This window comes from Medicago sativa, chromosome 2 (assembly GCF_051527215.1).
Source record: "Medicago sativa cultivar Bolivia chromosome 2, Bolivia_mono, whole genome shotgun sequence".
In the NCBI taxonomy this organism is placed as follows: domain Eukaryota; kingdom Viridiplantae; phylum Streptophyta; class Magnoliopsida; order Fabales; family Fabaceae; genus Medicago; species Medicago sativa.
The window spans coordinates 80,798,500-80,814,926 of NC_140750.1; the positions used below are offsets into that span (position 1 = coordinate 80,798,500).

Sequence of the window (16,427 nt, forward strand, 5' to 3'; positions counted from 1 at the left end):
TACTGTTTTTTGTTTCATCTCTTCTTTTTCTGCAAAATTTTTTACACCATTTTTTTAAGGTATTTTTTACACTATGTCTTAGTGTTTTTTCAATCTTAGTTCTTCTTCTCTCATAATTTCACAAAATCCATTATTTTTCTACCCTAAAAGAATAAACATTATTTTCTTTTACATCAGTTTGATTATATACTCCCTTGAACCCATAAAAGAATATATGTTTTTTTTTAGGAATAAAAGAATATATGTTATCATGTGTTTATATATCAATACAAGTTTAAACGTTAGTTTTTTGACATGATGAATAAATATTAAATTTTCCTAAGATAAATATATTAGTCTAAAAATTATTTTCTTTGATAAAAATAAAAAAGATATTGGTCTAAACGTTATGCAATTAATGAATTTAAAACACCTTTTCTGTTAAAAGAATATATTTTAAAACACCTAAATTTCTAAAATCATAGAACTTGATTTTTGTTATATGATTTTTTTTTTACTGTGTACAAGTTTGTACATGTTAAACTTGTGTATATTAAGAAGTTTAAAATAGTAAAATTGTATCGTAACTTGTATATTTTATATTAAATATACAAATTTTGTTAATTTATATTTTTTATATTTTCAATAAAAAGTAACCGAGTATTTATATTTTTTTATGTAGATGTGTCGCTCCCTTGTTAATTTTATTTTACTCTGATTTTTATTTTCTAAAATTTATTATCTATTTAGCATAGAAATATCACCAAATTATCTCTGGATACAAATTATTAAAAAAATGTTTAACTAGTTATCACTTCTTATCTTTTAGCATCGTAATTTAATTTTAATTTCACTATGAAATAATTAATTCCATAAGTCTAATTTTAATTTGTTTTGAATTTTAATTTTATAGGGTTTTGCTAGAAGCCACTCATGAAGGTGTCTTTTAGCAATCCACCCCTTAAGGTGTGATTTCCACTTTTTAGTTATAATTTTGCTAAAAGACACCTTCATAAAAATTAGTTGGTGTCTTTTAGCAAATGTTCATAGAATAACTTGTTAAAAGACACCTTCATAAAAGGTATCTTCTAGCAAAACCCTATTTTACAATGATTATATCTTTTAATTAGTCAAGTAATGTTTTTTCATTCACTGACAAGGTTCGACATTTCTACCTAATTGGATGTAACTATAGTGAGCCTTAACTTTTTATTAGATGAATGAACTATAATGAGTCGTTCGTCTAGATCAAACAAACTATAATGAGCCTTAAATTTTTATCAGTTAAATTGTGATTTGATTTTTTTGACAAAGGTTCAACCTTTCTTTTGCATCAAGTAACCCTAAATGAAACTCAACATGCGATCAATTAAAATAGAGCAAATTACACTCTCATCCTCTAAAAGAAGTTTGAATTACACTCCCCTCTTGAGTTAAAATATACACTTCCCTCCGTTGAAAATAAAACTTATACCCCCCATGAGATGCTTGAATTACAACATTCTCCCTTAATAATTAAAGGCTAAAATATGCTTTTAGTCCCTGCAAATATGTCTCGTTTTGGTTTTAGTCCCTGTAATTTTTTTTTGTAGTTTTTGGTCCCTGCAAATATGTCTCGTTTTGGTTTTAGTCCCTAGCTCCACTTTTGTGCTGATTTGCATACGTGGCACATGATGACTGAACCCATTATGTAGGAAAAAGTCCCTGCTAAATATTTTGTTTTTTAAAAAGGTCCCTGCAAAATATTTTGTTTTTGAAAATAGTCCCTGAACTATTTTCAAAAACAAAATATTTTTTAAAAAGGTCCCTCCAGGGACTATTTTCAAAAACAAAATATTTTGCAGGGATCAAAAACTACAATTTTTTTTACAGGGCCTAAAACCAAAGCGAGGCATATTTGCAGGGACTAAAACCATGTTTTACCAATAATTAAATGCAGTACACATTAATCTATTTTAACATAAATAAATATTTTTACAATATCTACAAATTCAAAAATACCATTTAAGAAGAAAAAATAATTAATTTCTTTGTAATTTAAGTGTCAATGATGATTAAATTTAAATATTTTGTTATTAATTTTATAACTTAGAACAATACATTTTAAATGTAAAATGTTTTCTAATATGTTTTGTATAAGAGGTGGGGGAGTGTATATTTAACATATAGAGGAGAGTGGAGTGTAATTCAAGCATCTTTCAAGGTAGGGGAGTGTAATTTACAAATTAAAATATGATCATATCATTTTATAACATAGGTTAAACCTTTTTTATGAATTAGATGAACTATAGCGAGCCTTCGCGATTACTAGATTTGTGGTTAACATTCATTTATTTATTGCATGAAATCAATGTATGTTCCACCACTTTGTGGGGTTCAATTTTCAAAGTGTAGACTCACAATGATTTAAACCAATAAGAGAGTGAGTATTAAGGAGGGTGTTCAAAAGAGAGCGCTCTTAGCATTACTCTTTCTGACAAATGTTTGAGCTTTCTTCTGAATCAGATTAACTATTGTGTGACTTAACTCATTTTTGATTGAACTGTTGTTAGTTATTTTTTGTCAATGGTTTGACCTTACTTGTATATCAGATGAACTATAATGAGACTTAACCCGCGATTAGTCGAAATGTGGCTTGTTCCTTTTTTAACAATGATTTGAAATTTATTCTTGAATGTATGAGCAACAATGAGACTTAAATAGAGATCAATCAAAATTGTGGTTATCACATTGACTCAAAAATGTTCGACTTCTCCTGAATTGGATGATATATTTTGAAAATTGTTAAAGAATATATCAAAACAACATAAGAATTTTTGTTGTTTAAATCAAATATCAAAACAACAAAAAAACAACATAAGAACCGGAAGTAAAATTATACAGTATAACACAAATTGTTTTAACCAAATTTGTTTTTCCTAACCTAAAACTAATTTTTTTATAAATTTGCTAAACTAAAACATAAAAAGTTATAAAAAACTAACTATAGAAACATAGTAACCATAAAAACTAACTAAATTTTAGCGGTTTGTGTTGCTATCGCTAAATTCCAAAGCAAAACATAAAAAAATGATTTCAAACTAAATGAGATTATTGTGAAATGTGAATTGAGATCATACCTGGTAACCTGGGTGAATTGAGAATCTAATTAGTGAATTGAGATCATACCTGGTAACCTGGGTGAATTGAGAATCTAATTAATGTTGCTTATTGTTAACCTGTTACTTTTAGGTCACCATGGCACCACACAGATTGTTTGTTTGTCTCTCTCGTGTGTGTGTTGCGTGGGGATCCCGTGTTGTGTGTTGTGTTGTGATCTGAAGAGTTAAAAAGCCACTTTACCTTGTTTTTTTATTAATAATAATTGTGTGGTGGACTGTGGGTATGTGCCCACTTTTGTATTATTTTACTGTTAAATAATTTGAAGTTCAACCGGAAGTTAAATAAAGATAGAAAAAAATTAGTTCACTTAAAATAAAATTTGGGGTAGCTAAATATATATTATTAGGGATAGCTAAATATAAAAATATACCTACTCACTCAAAAAAATATTTTTTTTTGGGGTAGCAAGGGCTACCCCTCCCTTATACTACCATTCGCCCCTGACAATAAAGCATCAAAATCAACCAAGTTACAATTATTATTTGCATAAGAACACACATATAAGCATTAAAAAAGCATAGATTTTTGAAAAATCCACCCAACAGAAACTAAATCTCTAAATTCACATATGGGTATTTAACAAAAGCCAAAAAATATGATTTTTTTTAAAATAAAAAATAAAAAATAGAGCTTTGAAACTCAAATACTACGAAGATCAAGTTCATCATAGAAAAGGGAAGAAAAAGATTGAAATAATAACTGACCAGAACAGTGGGACCCACAACCGTGATCAGCGGAGCACGGAACGTCCGATCATTGTACAGCGGAGCAAAGCTTTGAAATTTGTGCGAAGATGGATGAGAAAGAGAAAACCCTAAAATGGATAGATGATAACCTTGTGCGATTTAGCGCCAAAAAATGGTTCCCGCAAATAAATGTCTTTGACTTCAAAACAGTTACTCCCTCCGGTCACTATTATAAGCCAAACTTCACTTTTTAGGTACATTGAATAAAGATTAGATACATTAATTATTCAATGTACCTAAAAAGTGAAGTTTTGCTTATAATAGTGACCGGAGGGAGTATAGTTATAGAGAGGAACATTTATCCTATGAAGTGTTTTGATGTTTTCTTTTTTGTATTAACTCTTAGTTTTTCTAAAAATTTGAGCTCTCGCAACATGGACATTTGTCGTGATGTAAGTATAGTCTGATCAATAATTGATTCATCCACGATAGACTAAAGGGGTTTTGAGCAAAATAAATGGTCCATAGAGAAGTTATCTAGAAAGAATGTTATTCTATCCATTTTAAAATGAGTATATTTTAAGATTTTTACACGTAAATTAAGAAATATAATGATATTTTCAAATAAAAATTACAATTTTACAGAACCAACTTGTTCACAATTGATGTATTTGATGAAGTAGTTTTTTGCATCAAACAAGATAAGTATTTGTATCGTCTCCACAGGGATTAGTGCGACATCACAGATAGATTAACATCAAATATCATTCTAAGTTAAAAGGGGGTGATTGTTTGTTTAATTTACAACTATGGTAACTAAATTGCAAAAGTAAAAAGATGAGATTAATAAGGATTGAAACTTGTTAGGAGTAGAGTTCCTTAACCAAGCGTCACACATAACCTAATGATCCATACGAATTCTAGCTATATAACCAATATTATCACAATCAATTCAATTATCGTTTAAGCATTCGTGTCCAAATCCCTTAAACGATAACAAAGTCGATTGGATCATTTAACCGACCGTGTCCAGCCTGATTAAATATCCAAAAGCATTAAGTTCTTGATTAAAGGTGACTATCAAAGATCTACAAACTTGTCAAGAGTGATATAACCTATGATAGATTGTCATTCTAGCTCTACAATATCCTTCGTGTCCAAAGTGATATCATTACTCTAAGGTATCCCTTAAACATTCATGATCAAATCATTCAAAAGATAACATAATCGATCGTGTCATAAAACGATATAGTTATTTCTAACATATCTTTCAAACAGTTGTGACCAAATCATTTCAAGGATAACAAAGTCGATCGGATCACTTAATCGACCGTGTCCAGCCTGACTAAATGTCCGAAAGCATTAACAACAAGAATAACAACTATATTGAATATAAATTGCTAGAACCATATATTGCAAGATCAAAAGATTACATGTTAGCAAGTATCAAGTACCTCTCATCCCAACAAAGGGTATTTAGCTACACATCATCATGGAAGCCTTGCAAGGATGGATTGAAAAGGAAGGATTCATTCTCCTAGTGATGTCTCAACAAAGGAATAAGATCCAACTTCCAAAATCACTCTCACTCTATATTAACTACCTTATTTCTCTCTTAGATATTACAAGTGAAAAGCTTAAGAAAAACTATGAAAAACTAACTAATTTTTATCAGACTCTCCGTTCTCCTAATGAACTACTAATATATATAATATATCAAGCCCAAAATATCTAAAATAATATCTAACATAATATCTAACATAATATCTAAAATAATATCTAATGGAATAGTGTGTAAAAGGAATATCTAAAAAGAGAGATAAGAATGCTAATTAAAAAGGCTGAGCTTTTACACCTACGCTAATAGCTAAATATACGCTATTAGCGAAGTAGGTCGGCCTAAATGGTGGCCAATGAGATTCTGCCACGTTGCTCCTTTTGCCCTGCTTCGCCCAAATCACGCTAATAGCGTGATTCTCTGGAGCTTTTACGCTAATAGCGTAATATACGCTAATAGCGTATTTCTTCAAACCCAGCTTCTGCTTCGCTCCAGGTACGCTAATGGCGTACCTCTCTGGACCAATTTCGCTAATAGCGTGGAACACGCTAATAGCGAATTCTTCAAAACCAGCTTTTGCTAATTTGCACTTTTTCATTATTTTTGGTCTTTGCTCGGTGTCTTGGGGTAAATTCCTGCATAAAAGGATAGAATAAGATATATAAAGCGTAATAAGGCATTTAACGCTAATTTCTCGGCTTTTCCTTCAATAACTTGCAAAACAAGCAACAAAAAGTGCTTAAAATATAACATGAAATTAACACTTTTATGACACTTATCAGTATTTCACACCACCATAAATGAAAATTGAGTACAAAACACTGATTGAATAATGAGAAATGATATTTTGACAACCATTTTTTGACAACTTTTGGACAACTTTATCTCTCATACTCACATGATATTGCTATCCTCTCTCTTCCTTTTTCTCTCTCCATTGTTTTTGACCAATAAGAAGTGAGAAAAACAAGGTTGTCAACAAAGTTGTCATCAAATGGATGTGAAAATATCATTACTCTTGAATAATACTATATAAGCAAAAAATCATATGTATTTGATTTGGATCAAATATATCTGACTTTCTGTTTAGTGTGATACTTTTGAAGTAGTGTACTCAATGATTATTAGAGGACAAAATTGAGGGGGAAAAAAAGAATCAATGTAACACCAAAAAGTTTAGTTAACATTCATTTTGAATGATTTTTTTCACTGAAAAGTGATATTCATATAAGATGAAGGGATGAAACCCAATTTAAGATAGAAAAGACCTTCAACTTAAAAAAAAAAATACGTATAAATCTAATTATCTACCTCCCTTCAAATACACTAGTGGGCTCAAACCCAAAACCTATCGAATTCAAGGAAGTAATTAGTAACAAAATAAAAGGTTATTGTGGCCCTCCAATTAGAACCACTTCGATTTGTCTTGTTGAAGTCTTATACAATATCAAAAAATTGGGATTGTCGGATGTATATATGTGTTTAAATGTATCATCTTATGAGCTAAATTTTAAAAGTGAGATTAAAGATTTACCTAAAAAAAAGTGAGATTTATTATGAGCTAAATTTTAAAAGTGTGATTTAAGATTTACCTAAAAAAAGTGAGATTTAAGATTATCTTGACCGGACCAACAAAATGTTTGCAAGGAAAGAAGCAATTTTATCACATACAACCCGTGTTCATGTTTCTACAGTTATGTCAGTTGCTAGAGTTCAATAGAAAGAAACAATTACTTATCATTATCATCTCTTGCACATTTAGCCTTATAATTGGGACAGTGGTGGGTGAAAGACTTAAAAACTGGGTACTGTCCGATAGTGACCTAACATTACTGGAAATGGAATGCACCCTACATTATCTTCCTAATTAATTCTCACTTCTCTTTTCTCAATTGCCAACCAGACTATATATAGATTGGGGACCATGCATGCATGTCTTCCTTATTACAAATAAAGAAAGATTAATTTCATCACAATAAGGCCTAGGGCTAGCTAAGGACATACATATGACAATTAAGATCATATATGCACCAACCTAACCTTGTTTGGTATGTGACCAAGACAATAGTACAATAAAATTTTCTCAATGACATGGTGAATTTTTAGTAACTCATGATGATAAAATAAAATTTACTTATAGATTGACCAGAAGGAATTAATCTAGGATTATTTGATTTAGGGGTCCTCAGGTTTCAAATTTGGCTAGCAAGGTGTTATAGTACACACGTTATTGTTTTGATTTTTTTTTTTGCTACCCACTACCTTTACTTTAGCTTTGCATCTTAATCAATGCCACTGCACTTTAAACAGCACCTAGTCAAAAAAAACATATGAATAGTGATAAATTAAGATACTAAAGTCACCAAACTTATATAGTTTTTTCTTTAATTATCTTTAACTCAAAGAGGAAAAACCATAAGAATTAAGGGGAAAATCTCTTCAATGAGACCCTAAAATGGCTCTCTGATTATCATATGGATTTATTTTCCTGTATACTAACAAACAAACAAAAAATTACACCGTGGATTAATCATGACCTTTTGATCACATGTTTCTTTTTTGGTAATATCTTTAACAACCATGCAATTTGAGCGATGTTTGAAAATAGCTACCGTGAAAAAAAATGAACAAAGATTTCACCCTTATAATTTTAGGTTCTTCATATTTTAACCCTTTATAAGGGCTATTTTCAAACTTCACCTATTTGAGGTATTAATTTTTTATTTATTTTTTACTTTTTTCATATCTATCTTAAAATTTATACAAATGATAGATAGTTTGTGATTGTGTTATGGTGTAAAAAAACTTACATCGTACATCAAAATTATTATCTTATCATATATACAAAGGGGAAAAAAGAGAAAGAGAAAAGGATTGAAAATGACAAAGAGCATGGGATGTTGTTGTGGACTAAAAGCTAGATTTGAAACATAGACAAAGAAAATACAACACAACCCTTTATAGGACAATTGATTTTTCTTTTGGTAACCTTAGGAATAGTTAACATCTCTTTATATACAAGTCTAAGTGAGGACAAAATTGGAGAATACACAAGAAAACCTCTCTTCAATCATCACATAAGACCAGAACCACAAATGCTTCTAAGAAAAACCATTTGCAAAACCAAATTTTTACTTAAAAAAACACTCAAAAACTTCAAATGTTTCATCTTTGGAGGGTACCAAAAACTACCTAGATCTCTTTCCTTCAATCCATTCTTAGGTAGAAGTAGCAATAGTGCAAGAACATATACAAGTGATCAATTCTACAATGAGTTTTACGATATTCTTCAGTCTGATCTCAATAGAATAAACAGGAATGGTGAAATTAGTATGAACGTGTCGAGAGAACAAACAATGGAAGATGCTGCAAGTATTGAAAACAAACATGTGAGTTTTGTGAAACAAAGTCCACAAAAAAACCTTACTGAAAATGGAGAGAGAGAGAAAAAAGACAAAGGGAATAAGAAGAATGAAGGTGTTAATGAATTGGCATTGAAGATGAAGGAATTAGAGATGAATGATTCAGGTGATGTTGAACAAGTACTTGACATAGAAGAAGCACTTCACTATTATTCTCGTCTCAAGAGTCCTATTTATTTAGATATTGTGGACAAGTTTTTCACTGACATGCACTCAGAATTGTCTGTTTCACAATCCTCTGTCAGCATCAAACGCTCTAAGTCAAAGGGAAGATTTGGATCAATCAGGTTGTAGATAATATAAATCTTAATTCTTGTGGTGTATATGAAATCTGTTTTACTTTCACCATTTTTTTTGTGTGACTTCTATTTTACTTCAACTAGTTGAAGGGTTTGAGTTTGCCTGGTTTGAATTTCAGCTATATTAAACTTTATGCATGAATTGAGTTTATAATGTCATTCATCTATAATGAATTGCTTAGAATTTTTCCAACTTGAAAGCCTTATTTGAGTCTATGGCTTCTTTTTCAATTCTCATAGACCCTTGATAAGAATTTTCAAATCTTGTTTAGCTATTTGATAAGAAGGTGAGAGAACACAAATGAAATGAAGTCTTAAGTAATTCATAACTAATTAAAAGATCTTAAATTTTTCGCATAGGGCAATTAAAAATAACTAATTCAATGCGTACACATACAGGAGAGTATCTCAACTTTATTCTGGGCATAAAGTTCAAAGGCATCAATTTTAATTTGAATTATTCCTGATTGAAGTAAACATGCCAATAACATTCAAGTCGTGTGCATATTTGAAATAGACAATTCACATCTAATGAATCTCCTATCTGGCACCTTCTTAATTGGTTGTTGTTTCAGTAGGGCATGTGGTTCAAAACTCTTTAAATGTTGGTCCTTTCAACTAACGGCACTGTTTTTTTAATGACAAATGTTAATATGTTAATTGTTACTTTAGTATTTTCTCTCTTGCCATAATTTAAAATTTGGACTTTTAACTACATAACTCATTCACCACACATGAGATTCTTAACGGTTAACTGATACAAAACCAGTTTATGCCTGTTTCATATGTTTTTCTCATTTATCAAGACACTAGTATAACCAGAGTTTAAAATGTTTCACTACTGAGAATTTCATAGAAAACAAGTATAAATTGCTAAACTAATACATATTTGTTTCTGAATGGAGTCCACATTTCTGAAGAAGAAAAAAATGAGGACAATTTTATGCACGGTTGTCCATGTTTTTTTAATGGAGTGTATTGTAACTTGTAACACTTATACTCGTGCAGTATATCTAGATGAAAAAAATTGACTGCAATTGTGTACTAAAAAAAGTTCAAACTATCACTTACGGTCTTCAATTCAATTGAAGTTGATTTATTGGTATAAAGTTTGGTCATGTCAAATAGCATTGACAAAAATCTCACATGCAAGTGTGGAAAAATGGAGAATTCAGGTTGGAACTCATGCTCCAACACAAAATGTACTACAACTACCATATGAACCGTACTTTTTTTTTTCTCTTCAGGCATACCATATGAACCGTACTTAGACATGACTAATTCTGTAATTGAAAATAACGTCCACTTAGATTTTAAATGCATTCATTGAAAATGACTGTCTGTACAAAACAAAGAACAGCTCATACCTACTTAAATATACACTTTTTGTAAATGTAAAGCTTTGACACATTTTGCCCAAGATAAAAATCTCATGTTACCTCCTGCTGAAATGAAGCATAATTTGGAGACTACATGAATTCAATTAGATTGAAAATTTCAATCCTTATAAAGAAAATTATGAATCATACTGATATAAGATTTATTTCTAAAACAAGTAGATTCATCACCAACAACAGAACAAGTAATTAGTGCACTAATCGATCAGAAAAATATAGGTATTAGGTATTCCATTGATCAATCAAACATCAATTGAGAGCTTTATACATTATCTATCCAACAACAGCAGCGCGTAAAACCAATACATGTCTACCTTCTTAGCAGGGTAAAGATAAAAATAAATGAAAACCCCATATCCTCCAATTTCCCAAATCTGAAGTAGTTGTTGCCAAGGTATAAAATTATGGTAAATCAACTTGAAATAGTGCCACGACATATTCCCGATCTCTCATAATCTGTCACTCAATCACAGAAATGCATGATTTCACCCATCTAAAATAAGACTTTCTCACTAGGAGTCCTTTTTAAATGATGCTAGTAGCCAGAAGATGAAACCAAGACATTATGCTCCTTTAAACGTTTCTGAAAATGAGCTAAACGGTTCTGCAATTGCATAATACCAGCAGCCTTCTGAGAAAGAATGGTATTTAGTCTTGTTACGTAATCGTCTAGCTGATTCCCTGGTTGATCTGCTTCAACCAAGAGGTTCATCTCCTGCATGTCAAGTGCAGATAAAATATGAATTGGAAAAATAATGGACTTCAAACCATTCTTTGGAAGGATGCAGTGACAAGGGGTTAGTGTTCACAAATTCATTTATCTGTTCTAGGACGACTTGTTTCGTTTTCCTAGAAGAAATGAATGCTAAAACCATGGACAAATTAAAAAAAAAAACGGATAAACAAATTGAAGTTTAGTTAATATATCAATGTGCTTGATGCTAATATCTGCTGAATACTTGCCTTTTTGCTTAAGCTATACTAGTATTTATCAAAAGAATCGCTGACACACATCACTCCCATCATAAAACTAAAAAACAAACGCCGTAATGTTTTGGGGGATTATTATCTAAATTGAAGCCACTTCATAACTAGTTAATTACTCAGATGGTTAAGACACGTGAAATGATAGATAATAATAGAGACATTGTAATACCTCTCTAACAATATTCATGGTCTCCTCTACTTGTGTCCGGTGAGCATTTACAAGATCCTCTTCTTCCTGAAATTATGACACACTTTAGGCAACAACGAGCACAAGGTTTCTTATACGATAATCATTATTTCAGTAGCCAGCAAATCACCTGTAAGAGGGCACTTAAATCATCCTCTGAATTAGCGGGTTTAGGTTCAGCTTTTGGGAGGTCCTTCCATTTGACTAAACCACTAGGTTTCTTCGATTTGTCATCTGTCGTCGCATATGACTCCATCCTTACATTTTTCTTCAATGGTGGTTTCACCTGCTCATAGTACTCTTCAGGGGGGCTAAAATCATCCCCTTCATTTTCATCATGCCATGCATCGGCTGTGTGATCCTCATAGACCGGTGCAGTAACTGAAGATAAGGGAACCGTAATTGATTCTTTAAGGTTGAAATTCGACGATAAAACATCCTTCTTTGAGTTGTTCCCTTTTGACAAGCTTTTCACCCTGGATTTTCATTCAGTTTGTAACAATGAAATTTATCATGTCAGTTGCTATATTATATCTGTGTGTGAGGTGTGGTGTTGGTAATTGAAGGCGTATAGAACGTTTAAAAAATCATCATTACCTGTCAGCATATCTTAAAGTATTCAGAGTGTGCTCGCACGAACCAGAGCTAGGTGATATGCATGATATCATAACAGTACGGGAATTGCCAACAAAGGAATCCCTCAAAACTTCAGTCAGTTTACTTCCCCTGAAAGGGATGTGTCCTTGGTCATTATCCAGAGCTCTTATGCATTCCTTTAGGGCGAGTAAGCTCTTATTGATTTCAGCCCCTTCTATTCTGCATTATATAATTGGAAACAGCCATGAATTAAAAACAATCATCAGACTAGTATCAAAATGCATGTGCAATGCATATAATTCTTGATAGAATCCCAGATCTGATATATCTTTGACATTGAAAACAACGTATATGGCAAAAATTGGAGCTTAATTCAATCTAATTTTCCTAAGATTTTTATTTTAGAAAGGTAACAACATGAATCCACCATTATCCATTCAAGCTAAATCATACCTTGTCTGTTTGTCATTGTCAGTGGTATCAGCTCCACGTTCACTTCCAGCAAGATCAATGAAGGAGAGCTTGCCTACAAGTCGGGGAGGTTTGGATGCATTGCCATCAACTGACCTCTTGATTGCAAGTTGAAGTATTGCATGAGACCGTGAAGATTCCTCATTTGCACCTGTTGTTCCTGTACTTCTTGTGGCACTTCCTCTCTCAATCAGGTCTTTGATATTCTCCACATCTGCTACTTGGTACTCTTGCAAACCAACAATGCAAACTTGCTGCTTACCGTCTTCCCTCATGCAAAGCTTTCTGGAACAATACAACTTTTAATTTAACCTCCAGAACAGAGACAAAAGGAGCAAATAAGAGAGAATTTGACTTACTTTCTTTCATTAAGGAGATCATAGAGCTTCCCACCATATATTTCAAAGAAACTAACAAACAATTGAAATCCTTGGTTCCGGTAAGTATGATGCATCAATCTTAGGATGTCCCTTGATGCTTTAAGCGGCAGTGGCTTCATTGTAAATGTTTTTCCACTTCCTAGAAAAGCAAATGAAGGTGTTTAGAAGTTTGCTCATTGTACAAAATGTCAAAGTCCAGTTGGTATACCTGAGAATCTAGATTTATCTTTTTTTGGTAGTGAGAATCTAGATTTATCTACAAAGTCTCAAGAATTTATCTTCCATATATAACAAAATGCAAGCATTGATTTAGGAATATCTATAAAAATACAAAAATTCACAATACTCAAACTAAATTAAAAAAATTATAACCTAAGTGATAAATTGTATGTCAAAGTCAGCAAGTTTAAACATTTTATAGCCTCATGAGTAATGGCCTACACTTTGTACACTGAAAAGAAATATTGGAAAAATCCAAAAGATATATGATTTCAAGTGGAAGCATCACTTAATAAATATTAAAATAGACATAAAATCGGATTATCCCCAGGAAGGCTGTAATATAGCAGCAATCAAATCAAATATTAGAGGGATGCAATCACCTGTTTGCCCGTAAGCAAAGCAAGTTGCCTTAGTGCGTTCAAAGATGATTGGAACTATGGGTTCCACTGTTTCACGATAGACCTAAAAACAAAAAAGTTATATAAATAGTTACACTAGTATCAAAAAAGTTATATCATATATGCTGAACTGAAATATTGAACCACATTATAGTTACCTCATCATTTGTAACCTCTTCATTCAAGACAGCATCAAAAACAAATTCATGCTTCTCTAAGTACTGAGTTAAGTCGACCTGTAAGGCATACAGATTTTAAAATCTTCAAATATAAAACATCTAGATCTAAGATTATCATGCCATAAACCTTTTCATATGAAATTACACATGAGGAGGTTAGTAGGTAAAATATTATCACCTAGGTCAATTACAATCTAAATTGAAAGCTTATTTAATCTCTAACATAAAACTACAGATAATCAAACTCACCTTCAGTTTAGTTTCGTGCACTGTTAAAGAATTGGAATGGGTATCTATAATGTCTTCCTCATTCTTTGCTAATTCCTTCTTATTCAATGGTCTCTTACGAACCTGCATAAAAGAGACACACAAATATCATCCAATCATAATTTTAAATGCTCTTCATAAATCAGAACTGGACAATATTTCATTTTCAATTTCAGATCATTCAATGAATTTTAAATCCAGCTCTATGAGTACAAATCTCAGTGTTATGCCAAAGCAGTCTTGAAGAAAAACGTTTCAAATTTACCAGCTAACAGTCAGCAAAAACATTTCAAATGAAATTTAACAAAACAACTAAAAAAGAAACATGTGTGATAAATTGACATATGCAAGAGAACATACCACAACTTTAATCTTTGCCACAGAACTGGACTTCTCTTTATCTGCAGGTAAAGTTTTCAATGCGTTGTCAGGAGCACGAGCTTTGGCAGTCTGTTTGCTCATCATGTAAGGCTCAGTGTCATCAAAGCTTCTACCACGATACAACAAGGAGTTGGACTCATATGCATTGGAGACCGGAATCTATCACCATAGAGATAAACAAATTATAACCAAATTCAAACTACCTAATCATAATTATCCTCTTCTAAAGAGAAAATGAGGGATCAATCCTCCAAACTGATAGCACATCAACCTAAGATTTTATGTATCTACATAACCAACTTCATAATGCAATTCTTATATGCTATGAAGCACCAACACAAACACGGACGCCAGACACAACACTAACCCGTCAACACCAGTAATAATTAAAGAAAATGAATTGAGTAAACGTAATCACATGTGTCAATGTCGCACACACACATTTGATCATAGGTCTCAGTGCTACAGAGCTTATAAGTTATTAAAAAAAAAATCAGCTATAACATCTACATTGAATAAGTACTCTTAAGCCTATATAAAAACAAATAAACAGTTCAACGTCAAAATTTGGTCTAAAAATCAATTCAAACTTCACATATTACGAACAATGAACATATCCAAGTATAACTACATTCAATATAAATCCAAATTCAAAAGTACAGTACGGTCAATTAAATCAAATATCATATCATATCATCAACAACAACAACCTCAGGAAGAAGCTCAGTATCAAACGAATGCAGATCCAACAATCCAGGACTAAAATCACCAGCCGAATCATCACTGTTCATCTTCAACGTAGAAGCACGGTAAGCATCAGGAGGCGATGAAGGCTCCATATAATAATCACTTCCTCCGCCATTAAAGCTTCTCTGAACATTCCTATACATTCTCCCTCCCTGTGCTCCACCACCGCCGTACAAGTTATAATCCTACTCGCATTACACAATCACAATCTCATTAGATCAAATCAAATCAAAATGATCATTAACTTCACAAGATCGTCTTGAAAATCGAGAATGGGAAAATTGAAGAAACGAACCTGAAGAGGATTTGCAGCGGAGGATTGAAGATGTTGAAGTCCGGCGGATTGAAGCCAACGGTTACCGGTGGTAGCGCCGTCGAGGAAATTCTCGGAGTATTGCCGTTGGTGATGAACGCCGGTAGCACCACCGCCAGATCTAAGTCCCTGTCTTCCACCGCCGTTCATCTTTTACTTCAACTTCAATCAGATCGGAAGTTTCTAGAAACTGAAGAAGTTAGAAAAATGTGAAAATGAAGATATAGGAATAAGAAGAATAACAGTGAAGTTTTATGCTTTGAGTTTGGAGAATGAAATGAATGAAGGAAAACAAAACAAGATTTTGAATTTTTTTTGAATCAAGTGTTTTTTTGTGACTGGCACGTGCGAGAAGAGTGAGCTTTAAGGGCAAAACGACGACGTTTAGTCAGGGCCGGTGTAGTAGAGTAGGACCCGTTGTTTTTTGAAGTTTGTCCCGTTTGTCACATGGGTGGGGACCACTATTGTCTATTACGAATTATCGTTGCGCGCTTGGCTTCACATTCAAAATTTCTATGACTTTTTTTTGAATGTAAGATCTTATTATCTTGATCCACGTGGCGGAATCCTGTTGTTTCCGGGTCTTTACTAATATGCGGCGTTGGCCCGCTCCATTATGGGCCTACAGTATTGTGCTTCCGGGCATTTCTCCTACTTGTGGTGTTTGTCTTCGTCAAATGAAGATTCTTCGGTTTTGCCCCCTGAGCCAGTTGAGTCAGCAGAATCTCATACGTGGCACGCGACGTCAGCTGATTCTGCTGACGTGGCGCGCTGACTGTATAATTATTTTTATTT

At 32.4% G+C, this 16,427-nt stretch overlaps 2 protein-coding genes across 3 annotated transcripts; one reads left to right on the plus strand and one right to left on the minus strand.

The window, feature by feature from the left end:
- Positions 1-8,109: 8,109 nt before the first annotated feature.
- LOC146951340 (uncharacterized) lies at positions 8,110-9,299 on the plus strand. The gene has a single exon (XM_085747310.1). It carries the CDS (start codon positions 8,481-8,483, stop codon positions 9,099-9,101), a length of 621 nt encoding a protein of 206 aa, XP_085603436.1. The 5' UTR covers positions 8,110-8,480; the 3' UTR covers positions 9,102-9,299.
- Positions 9,300-10,708: 1,409 nt separating this feature from the next.
- Positions 10,709-15,968, minus strand: LOC146951341 (ATP binding microtubule motor family protein). 2 transcript variants are annotated; one of them, XM_085747307.1, is made up of 12 exons: positions 15,615-15,968; positions 15,283-15,504; positions 14,552-14,731; positions 14,174-14,275; positions 13,904-13,981; positions 13,728-13,809; positions 13,105-13,264; positions 12,728-13,030; positions 12,275-12,493; positions 11,808-12,153; positions 11,660-11,725; positions 10,709-11,218 (listed from the first exon to the last, which is right to left on the minus strand). In XM_085747307.1, exons 1-12 carry the CDS (start codon positions 15,780-15,782, stop codon positions 11,039-11,041), a joined length of 2,106 nt encoding a protein of 701 aa, XP_085603433.1. In that variant the 5' UTR covers positions 15,783-15,968; the 3' UTR covers positions 10,709-11,038. The 2 variants fall into 2 exon arrangements, with proteins under 2 accessions (XP_085603433.1, XP_085603434.1); XM_085747308.1 differs by lacking the exon at positions 13,904-13,981.
- Positions 15,969-16,427: the final 459 nt, after the last annotated feature.

Excerpts from the sequence above, each read along its gene's own strand:
- LOC146951340 (XM_085747310.1), top strand. The coding sequence starts at position 8,481 with ATGCTTCTAAGAAAAACCATTTGCAAAACCAAATTTTTACTTAAAAAA.
- LOC146951341 (XM_085747307.1), bottom strand. The coding sequence starts at position 15,782 with ATGAACGGCGGTGGAAGACAGGGACTTAGATCTGGCGGTGGTGCTACC. Across the intron at positions 13,810-13,903 it reads AAGAGGTTACAAATGATGAG|GTCTATCGTGAAACAGTGGA; the intron begins GTAACTATAATG and ends TTTTGTTTTTAG. Across the intron at positions 13,265-13,727 it reads CTTTGCTTACGGGCAAACAG|GAAGTGGAAAAACATTTACA; the intron begins GTGATTGCATCC and ends TTGCTTTTCTAG.